At 37.0% G+C, this 10159-nt stretch overlaps 1 protein-coding gene across 1 annotated transcript; it reads right to left on the reverse strand.

The window, feature by feature from the left end:
• Positions 1–1540: 1540 nt before the first annotated feature.
• LOC105793124 (uncharacterized) lies at positions 1541–5438 on the reverse strand. Its single transcript, XM_012622052.1, has 5 exons — positions 5265–5438; positions 5015–5129; positions 4773–4903; positions 2326–2422; positions 1541–1791 (listed from the first exon to the last, which is right to left on the reverse strand). The coding sequence occupies exons 1-5, from the start codon at positions 5436–5438 to the stop codon at positions 1541–1543; spliced, it is 768 nt and encodes a 255-aa protein (XP_012477506.1).
• Positions 5439–10159: the final 4721 nt, after the last annotated feature.

Here is a 10159-nt window from a genome sequence, read left to right on the forward strand (position 1 = left end):
CTTATTTCTTTTCTCTATTTTTTTTAAAAAGCAGATAACTAATCAGCCTTTAATCATTTTCATCTCCATACCACTTGATTCAACCGATCCATTTCATGCTTCGTTCATAGGAAGGCTGCAACTTATTCATATTAATTTTTTTCTTCTTTTTTTTCCTTTCAAGAAAATCAGCCCTTAATTTCTAGCTAAAAAAACACCATATATTGGCCAACAAATGTCGAAATTATGATAAACTTCCAAACTGAATTAACTAGCCTAAGAAGGTGAGTTGATTCAGGCTTTGGTTTAATTTCTAGAGGCACATGAAAAATTGGGAAATTAAGACATCAAGTTGGCTAACTAATTGGAATAATGTCACGGTCGGCTTTTATCAGTAATCGTGGCTTAATTCCTATTGCCCCTGAAATCATATTAATTGAAATCAAATGTATTACTAGCCTTAATAAGATCTAAACCAAGTTCTAGAGTAATTGATAGTCGATAACAATAATCACACATGAATGATAATAACCTCTTAAGTTGGCATGGATGTCCCAACTTACGCTCTAGGCTCAAATTCCTCACAAGGACCACATAATTGATCAAGTAAGCAGATAAAATATTTTTATTTTTTTATTAACCAAAATCAGTCAATTGTAAACAAAATTTAACCCAACTAATCGACATACAACCACCCCAATCAACTTGAATTCATGAAATACATCTTCATTCTTTTATTTTAATATTTCCCTAAATAAAATTTAACAAGTCTTATTCATGAAAGTTACTAAAAACAAAACAAGCATCAAATACGTTAGAAAATCAATGAGTTGATTCTCCCCCATACTTAATGTTTGCATTGCCCCTAATGCAAAAGAGAATTGAAATTAAAAATTTACTTAATGGAAAGAAACAATAATAATGGAAAAGATAAAAGAAAACTTCCCTGAATATGTGGGTTGCCTCCCACAAGCGCATTTGTTTTTAAATCGTTGGCTTGACATTGCAATTCCTCATGGATCCTCAAGATTGATCTCCTCCATCCAAGCTACTCACTCCCCTTCATAAAAATGTTTCAACCTGTGACCATTTACTTTGAAAATTTTATTAGTATCGAGGCTCCGAATTTCGACTGCCCCATGAGGATGCACCTCGGTTATTATAAACGGTCCAAGCCATCTTGACTTTAACTTACCGGGAAATAGCTTAAGCTTAGAATTAAATAGTAATACCTTCTCCCCTACCTTAAATTCCTTGCGCATCAGCTTGGAGTCACGAAATGCCTTCGATTTACCTTTGTAGATGACTGAATTGTCATAGGCCTCCAAGCGCAACTCCTCTAATTCTTGCAGCTTCAACTTGCGCTCTTCACCTGCCAAACTATAATCCAGATTGCATTGCTTAACATCCCAAAATGACCTATGTTCAAGCTCTACGGGAAGATGACACGCCTTCCCAAAAATAACCCTATAAGGTGACATCCCTATTGGCGTTTTGTAAGCTGTTCGATCAGCCCACAATGCTTCATCTAATCGTTGGCTCCAATCTTTTCTATTAGGCTTCATAATTTTCTCCAAATTTCCTTAATTTCCTTGTTACTACTCTCAGCTTGCCCATTGGTTTGAGGGTGATAAGCTGTCGACACTTTGTGGGTGACACCAAATTGTGCAAATAAAGCTTTCAAGGTTCTATTACAGAAATGTGTTCCCTTGTCACTGATTATAGCCCTTGGTACCCTATATCTATTTAAAATATTGGTCTTAAGAAGTTTCACCATAGTTCTAGCATCATCGGCCCTAGTTGGAAATGCTTCTACCCATTTCGACAAGTAATCAACACAGACAAGAATGTATAGATAACCAAAAGAAGAAGGAAAAGGGCCCATAAAATCAATACCCCATACATCAAATTAATCACAAACATAAAAATTATGTAATGGCATTTGACTTCTACTACTTAAATTGCCGGTTTTTTGACATGATGCGTAATTTTTACCAAATGCATATGAATCTTTATGAATAGTCGGCCAAAATAACCCACACTCAAGTATTTTATGAGTTGTTCTCTTAGGCCCAAAATGTCCTCCACCCTCTCGAGAATGACAAAAATTAAGCACCGAATCTATCTCACTATCATCGACGCAACGCCTAATTATTTGGTCACTACAAAATCGCCAAAGGTATGGCTCTTCCCATAAGTAAAATCGGGCTTGACTTCTAATTTTTTCTCTTAAATGTCTAGGTGCATTCGTAGGGAACTCTTTAGTCACTAAGTAGTTCACTATGTCGGCATGCCATGGCAAAACACTAGACACACTATAAAGTCTCTCATCGGGAAATAAATCACTCGGCTCATCCCTCAAAATTCCAGTTTCTATCCTACTCAAATGATCAGCCACAAGGTTCTCTTTACCTTTCTTATCTTTAATTTCCAGGTCAAATTCCTGCAGCAGTAAAATCAATCTAATCAATCTAGGCTTGGCTTCTTTTTTATGCAACAAATATTTAAGAGCACTATGGTCAAAAAATACAACAACTTTGACTCCTAACAAATATGCTCTAAATTTTTCTAAGGCAAAAACTATGGCATAGAGCTCTTTCTCGGTCGTGGTGTAATTGCATTGAGCTGGGTTTTGATACGACCCTGCCCCGAAAACATCCTTGGTTCAGTTCATCAGGCGACAATCGCAAATTCTTGCAAGTTTATCGAAGCTTGTTTCAGTTCAATGAATCTCAATTCGAGCTAATTTTAGATCATTAAGTTTGAACTTCAATTTATTTTAACTTATGCTTTTACATAGTTGCTGGAATAAATTAAGTTCATTAGTTAGTTTGTTAATTTCAGCATGCACATGATTTAATTTGGGTCTAATAATTTTTATATTAAATTTGCTTTATTTAGTACATGATTTTTAATTAGTACACATTAATTTGTCATAGGTTAAGGCATGCATTTAATTTGTCTATGTTTCATTTAATTTATTATATATGCATTTATGTTGTTTGAATCATAACATGTCTTAAATGTGTCCTAATGTGGCTGCCGAATTTATTATGCTTTGTTGACCATGTGGCAGCCGAATTTAATATGTCTCATTGTTGACTTAATGTTCTTATTGTCCAGCCAAAATTAATATGTTAATTAACTTGTTTTGTTTCATGCATGAGTTAATTATGTATTAAAGGAGGTTGCCGAATTTAATGAGGGTTTAATTTAAGTCCAGCCAAATTTTATTGTCCTTAGATGCTGATTACCGAATTTAATTGTTTGTCTGCAGGTTTAATAGCTTGAACGGCATTAAAGGAGTTGCTAGTGCTTTTCATGTGGCCATTTAATGGACGGAATTAATAGGTGCAAGCTTGCCGAATTTAATGTGCAGCAAAACATGAATTAAATGAGATGTTCAGCATGTAAGGAACGGCATTTAAAGGGAAGGTTTAATTCTTTGCTACCGAATTTAATGCCGAATCAATTCATGCTGCATGCACTTTGACTTGCATTGAAGAAGAGGCTGCTGATTGATTCTCTCCAAGTACCTTTTTCGTGGGGAATACATGAATTAAAGGATGTGATAAGTTCTATTGGCTTTCCAAGGCTTGGCCGAACCTTTTTCCAAAGCAGCACCATTATTTTCACATGCATGTTTGGTAATTAAAGTTGGGTTCTTTGTTTGGTGTCTCCTATGTGACCATTCGCCAAAGGGGTTCTTGATTTATTTTCCCAAGCCACTCTTTGTGCATACATTAATGTGCAGCCACCACCATTATTCCAAGTGCATGGATAGGAGCTTGATCAACTTACTTCCTAGCTAAGGATGAATGAACGGATTTAAGAAACCAATATTGGCTGTTCGGTTGAAGTAAAGAGTTTAAGCATTTATTCATCATTCTAGAACAACAGTAAGGGCTAATTTGTGGCCATTCGTTTTACCTTATTTTTTGTCTATAAATACCTTGGTTATAAGCTTTGTAAAGGTTAGACAATATACTTTTGAATCTTATATGATATTTGTTTACTTTGTGAGTTTGTTTTCAACTCTCATTGTTCTCCAAAGACTCGTCTGACTTATCAAGTAACCCTTGTGGCGACAACCCGTCTTTCTTTCTGAACTTATCACTTTGTACCCAAAGTGTGGCATTCAAATTATACCGAGGTTCCTATCATCTTTGATAGCGGGTCGAGGTTCCAATTTATTCGTTTTCCATTCATACAAACATACCTAAGTACTCATATAAGTCCCAGGTTAACACACTTATATTGTGTTGGTTCAACTTGAATACTTTATTTTCGTTCACATATCAACCTCAATACATTCCATCACCACTTTTGAACTAATTTGAGCCTTTATCTTTTCTTTCTTAACCTATTTTTGACAAACCTTAATATTACTCCAATTCATGATCGGGCACATCAACGACTCGACTCTCATCACCGAGGCCGGGGCGTATCAAGTTTAATAGCTCGCTAGCATACCTAATAATATAAGACTCCCTACCATTTCTTTGCCCAAGTGCCGCACCAACAGCCCTATCACTAGCATCACATAAAATCTCGAAGGGTAATGCATAATTCGGTCCTTGAATGATAGGAGCCGTGATTAATTTCAATTTCAATTCATCAAAAGATTTTTTGCAATTCTCATTAAATTCAAACGCGACATCCTTACCTAGCAATGCACACAAATATGACGATATTTGCGAAAAATTCTTGATGAACCGATGGTAAAAACCTACATGTCCCAAGAAGGATCGAATTCCTTTCACAGTAACTGGATAAGGTAGATTTTTAATTACCTCAACTTTGGCTTGGTCGACTTCTAATCCTTTAGCTGAGACGACATGCCCCAATACTACACATTTCTCAACCATGAGATGGCATTTCTCAAAATTCAATATCAGATTAGTCTCAATGCAACGTCTAAGAACTAACACAAGATGATGCAAACATTGATCAAATGAATCACCATAAATAGTAAAGTCATCCATGAACACCTACATTAAATGTGAAATAAAATTCGAAAATATGCTCGTTATACCTCTTTGAAAATTGGCTGGTGCATTGTACAATTCGAAAGGCATTCTCTTGAAGGCGTAAGTTCCAAACGGGCAAGTGAAGGTGGTCTTCTCTTGATCCTCAGGTGCGATGGGTACCTGTAAATAACCTGAATAGCCATCTAAAAAAAAATGTGAGCGACCAGCTAACCTTTCTAACATTTGATCCATGAATGGGAGGGGGTAGTGGTCTTTTTTAGTGGCTTTATTCAGCTTCCTATAATCTATACAAACCCGCCAACCGTTCTGCACCCTTGTAGGAATTTCCAACCCTTCTTCGTTGGTAACTATTGTGATTCCTCCCTTCTTAGGTACAACATGAATTGGACTTACCCATTTTGAATCGGCTATAGGATAAATGACATCAGCTTCCAACCATTTTAAAATTTCAGTCTTAACTACCTCCATCATTGGTGGATTCAATCAGCGTTGGGGGTCTCTTTTGGGGACTGAATCTGGTTCTAAGGCTATCTTGTGAGTACATAAAGTCGTACTAAGGCCCCGAATATCGGCTAGTGTCCAACCGAAGGCTTCTTTATGCTCCCTAAGAACTCTAAGCAGCTTAGATTCTTGCATCTCGGTTAAAGCATTCGACACTATCAATGGTAAAGTTTGATTTTCCCCCAAATAAATGTACTTTAAATTTTCGGGCAGCTCTTTTAACTCTAATTTAAGTGTTGAAGTCAATGAAGGAATTTGCTTACCAGTCGTCGTAAGGTCAGGGAGGATCGGCTTGAATCGTGTCAATTTGGGCGAGTCTAATGCACAAACTGAGTCAATTAAAGAATCAGAAACGATAAATTCTTGCTCATTAATATCAAAAATGCTCTTAGCCAGAACGCTTTTCAACTCTTCCTCATCCCCTAATTCATAGACATCTTGAACAAAATTGTCAATCACATCAAGAGTAAATACGGAATTAATATTAGTGGGATATCTCATAGCATCAAATATATTAAATTTAACTATCTCACCATCAAATTCCATAGTTAAATTCCCTTTATACACATCAATTTTCGTTCTAGCTGTCTTAAGAAAAGGTCTTCCTAAGCGTAAGGGCACATCAATTGAATTATCATTAGGTCCCATGTCTAAAACATAAAAATTAGCTGGAAAGACTAACTCATTTACTTGCACTAGAATAAAACACCATCAGGGTAGGCATTACTCCTATCTGCAAGTTGAATTATCAGTCCTGTGTCTTTTAATGCACCTAATTGAACCCTATCGTAGATACTCCTAGGCATGACATTTATAGAAGCTCCCAAATCAAGCATAGCTCTATCAAGTTTAAGGTCTCCTATCTTACAAGGTATCGAAAACATTCCCGGATCTTTGCATTTAGTTGGGAGTTTCTTTTGAAATACCGCAGAGACATTTTCGCTTAAGCTAATTTTTTCATTTCCAATTAATTTCCTTTTAGATGTGCATAATTCTTTCAAAAACTTAGCATATCTAGGCACTTGTTTTATTGCATCAATCATGGAATATTAACTTGTACCTTGCGGAAAGTCTCTAGAATCTCGGCATTGACGTCGTCTCACTTTTCCTTCCTCAAACGCTGTGGAAATGGCGCATTCGGCACATAAGACCAAGGTTCATTATTAGCTTTCTGACTTGCTTGTGCTCGAGGCTCGGGAACCCTCATTTCCTGTTCAAAATTTGTTGCATCGTGTGAAGCAGTGGGCTGTTGTAAACGTGATTTCCCTGCTTCCTTTGGTTCTGCTTGCGACGGTTGTAAATCAGCCTTTGGCAAGGCTAAATTTTCCTCTTCAATATCACTAAATCGGACCTTTGTACCTCAGTGTCGTCTTTCTCGTCGCTATTTTGGACCTTCTTTAGTATCGATCTCAACTCCTTCCCACTTCGCAAGGTTATAGCACTGACATTATCCCTCGGATTTGCCACGGGCTGTGATGGTAACCGATTATTTACCTGTGCTTGCAAGTTCCCAAGATTTACGTCGGTCGACGAGGCTCTGGTTTGCAACTGCTTCACTGTCGATCCCAAAGATTGAAACCTTCCATCGGTTTCCTTCTTCTAGTCAGCCATCATCTTCATCATTTGTTCAAGCATGGTATGGGTCTTGGCTTCGGCACTCAGGTTTTGATGGGTTGGTTGTGACATATTATATGGTCGGGAATTTTTCTGCTCAAATCCTAGAGGCATAGCTCGGTTTTGATATCTAAGATTAGGGTGATCTCTCCATCCCTCATTATAAGTAGCTGAATATGGATCATACCTCCTCTGGTTTGGAAACACGGCGTTAGCTTCCCCATCCTGTAATGCCGGACACATATCTGTGGTATGTCCTTCTAAACAACAAATGCCACATAGTGAAGCTTTCGCAGTACCTCCAGTCATCAACTTACTTACCATAGCCGTTAAATTAGCTAATTGAGCTTCCATCATACTCGACTGGCCCTCATCCATCCGTTTACCCAAGTCGGACCTCCTGAGACCGAATTGTTGTGTATTTTGCACCATATTAGCAATCAAATTTTGAGCTTGCTCAAGAGTTTTATCAACCAATGCACCTCCACTTGCGGCATCAATCATTCCTCGATCTTGTGGCATCAGACCTTCATAAAACTATTGCACTAAAAGCTGCTCGCTAATCTGATGCTGTGGACAACTCACACATAGCCGTTTAAATCTTTCCCAGTACTCATATAGTGACTCACCTACCAGCTGCTTAATTCCACAAATTTCTTTCCTAATCGACCCTATCCTTGATGCCGGAAAATACTTCTCAAGGAAAGCCTTATGTAACCTTGTCCAAGTTGTGAATGAACCTGGCGGCATGTAATATAACCAGTCCTTTGCCAAACCTTGTAACGAGAAAGGGAAAGCTCGGAGCTAGATTTGTTCCTGTTCAATTCCATCTAGCTGCATAGTTGAACAAGTAATTAAAAATTCATTAATATGACGGTAAGGGTCCTCACCTGGTAGTCCATTGAATTTTGAAAACAAATTTAGAAATCCCGAATTGAGTTTTAATGGCCTATCAAGGGCGGGATAAGTGATAGATGGTGGTTGTGCAGCCAAGTTAGGTGCGGCCAATTGCTTCAAAGTCTGGTTGGCCATGTTGATATCCTCTGAAACGTTATGCTCAACGTGGAGGTTGGGATGTTCGGCTTGCTGATCGGTTATGTTAACAGGGTCTTTCGATGTTCAGTGTCCGCTCCTTAATAACATATACTATAGGGACTAATCTACCTGCATAGACAAAAACAAGAAAATAAAATAAGTTCTGAAAATCAAATAGATTTGACTATGTCGCTTCCCCGGCAACGGCACCAAAATTTGGTAGCTATCATTACGACCACCGAATTTTATCCACTACTCAGCCAATATTAACTGGTAATACAGAGTAAGTAAGGAATCGTCCCACGAAGAAGCTCGTGTTAAACCTATTTGAGAAGAATTGAAAATAAGATAATGTAAACGCATGCAAGATAGTAAAATGGGGGGATTTATGCTAATAATGATCTAAAGTAACAAATAAATTGATTTGTGAATGCTGAAAAATTATCGAATTAAAGAGAGAGGATGCTAAGTTATTGACGCCTTAATCCACCAAGCACAAGTCCTTCGCGATCTTAAATTATTTAAGTAGTCCAATCTAGCAACAAGGGTGAAAATTCACTTACGAAGTGAATTCCTATCCCCAAATAAATTTAAATTCAATTAGAGAACATTCGTAATTGAAGCCCTACCTTTAATTATTCTTTGTTGGCTAATTAAAAAAAACATTCAGTATTTAGAGACTTCACCTTGTGTTAATTAAAGAAAATCCTCCAGCGGCTTCCAAAATTAAATCTGTACTTGCGTCAATTAGCATCATGCCAATTAATCATCACCAGTTCTAAGTGAAATTAAGAAATTCGATTACTCAGTTGCACTTAGATGATTATGAGAAAAATCCTAAATTGAATAGGTGATCAATCTAATTAATTTAGAAAAATTCCTTAAAAGATAAAACTTAGCAATTTAAGAATGCTAAATTCGAATTTAAAACAAATTAAGTCTTCAAATTCCTTGTGCTAGGATTCATAAATGTCTAACTAAGCTTAAGTATTCAGCCACTCATAGCAAGTAAAGAAAAACCAAAGTCAATTGTAAACAACATGAGTTACAGACTGAATTTTTGGAAAAGAAATTCCTCAAATCGTCGAGCTTCCTTCCTTTCGCTTAGCTGAAATCTTTAAGCTGCTATTCCAGCTACTTAATCGGCTTATGCTGGTTCAATTAGAGAATTTTCCTGATCAGTTGTGATGCCCCTCTTCTATCTCTCTTCTATTTTTCGACTCCCTTTTTAAAGCTGCTGCCCGCCTCTTTTTATGGAAAAATTAACAGCCTCCAGCAAAATCATAAATAATTCGATCTTAACCCCCTTTATCCTAGCTGAACCCGTCGCATAAAAATAGCTCCAGCCTACTAGAGTTCTACTTTAGTAGAACTCTTCAAGGCTGATTCGATTTCCTTGAATTAGTTGAGGTCGGCCACCGCTAGCAAGAAAGGAATTTGGAGAAAAATTAATTCCCCTGCTGATTTTGTCGCATGTTCAGCCTGCTGTAATTCTAATTGGACTGACTTTTCTTCCAATGTTAATTTAATTCCTTCAACCAGCATATGATCGTCATTCAGCAGCTCATTCATGCGGATTAAATTCCCAATTGAGCCCATATGAACATCCAAATGTCCCTCACCTGCACATGACTTAAAAATTTAACATTAAATTATTGAATTGGAGCAAAAATACATTATTACGGCATGGGATGTTCTTGCTGTAATTTAGACTAATTTAAAATTCAATTGCTCAAAATTTAATCAATAATTTAAATAATTTAGTTGGATAAATCAAGCTCAAAATTGAACTTAACGGCTACGAATACCTTTCACATTTTTCGGTGGGGGTACTTTCTCGATGATTTCCACCTTAGCTTTATCTACTTAATAACCCTGATTAGAGATGCGATGGCCCAACACAATGCCTTCAGTTGCCATAAAATAACATTTTTCCCAATTCAAGACAAGATGAGTGTCCTCACATCGCTTCAGTACTTTATTCAAATTGTCAACACAATGATCAAAATCATTCCCATAAACTGAAAAGTCATCCATAA

Source organism: Gossypium raimondii, chromosome 8 (assembly GCF_025698545.1).
Source record: "Gossypium raimondii isolate GPD5lz chromosome 8, ASM2569854v1, whole genome shotgun sequence".
Taxonomy (NCBI): Eukaryota; Viridiplantae; Streptophyta; class Magnoliopsida; order Malvales; family Malvaceae; genus Gossypium; species Gossypium raimondii.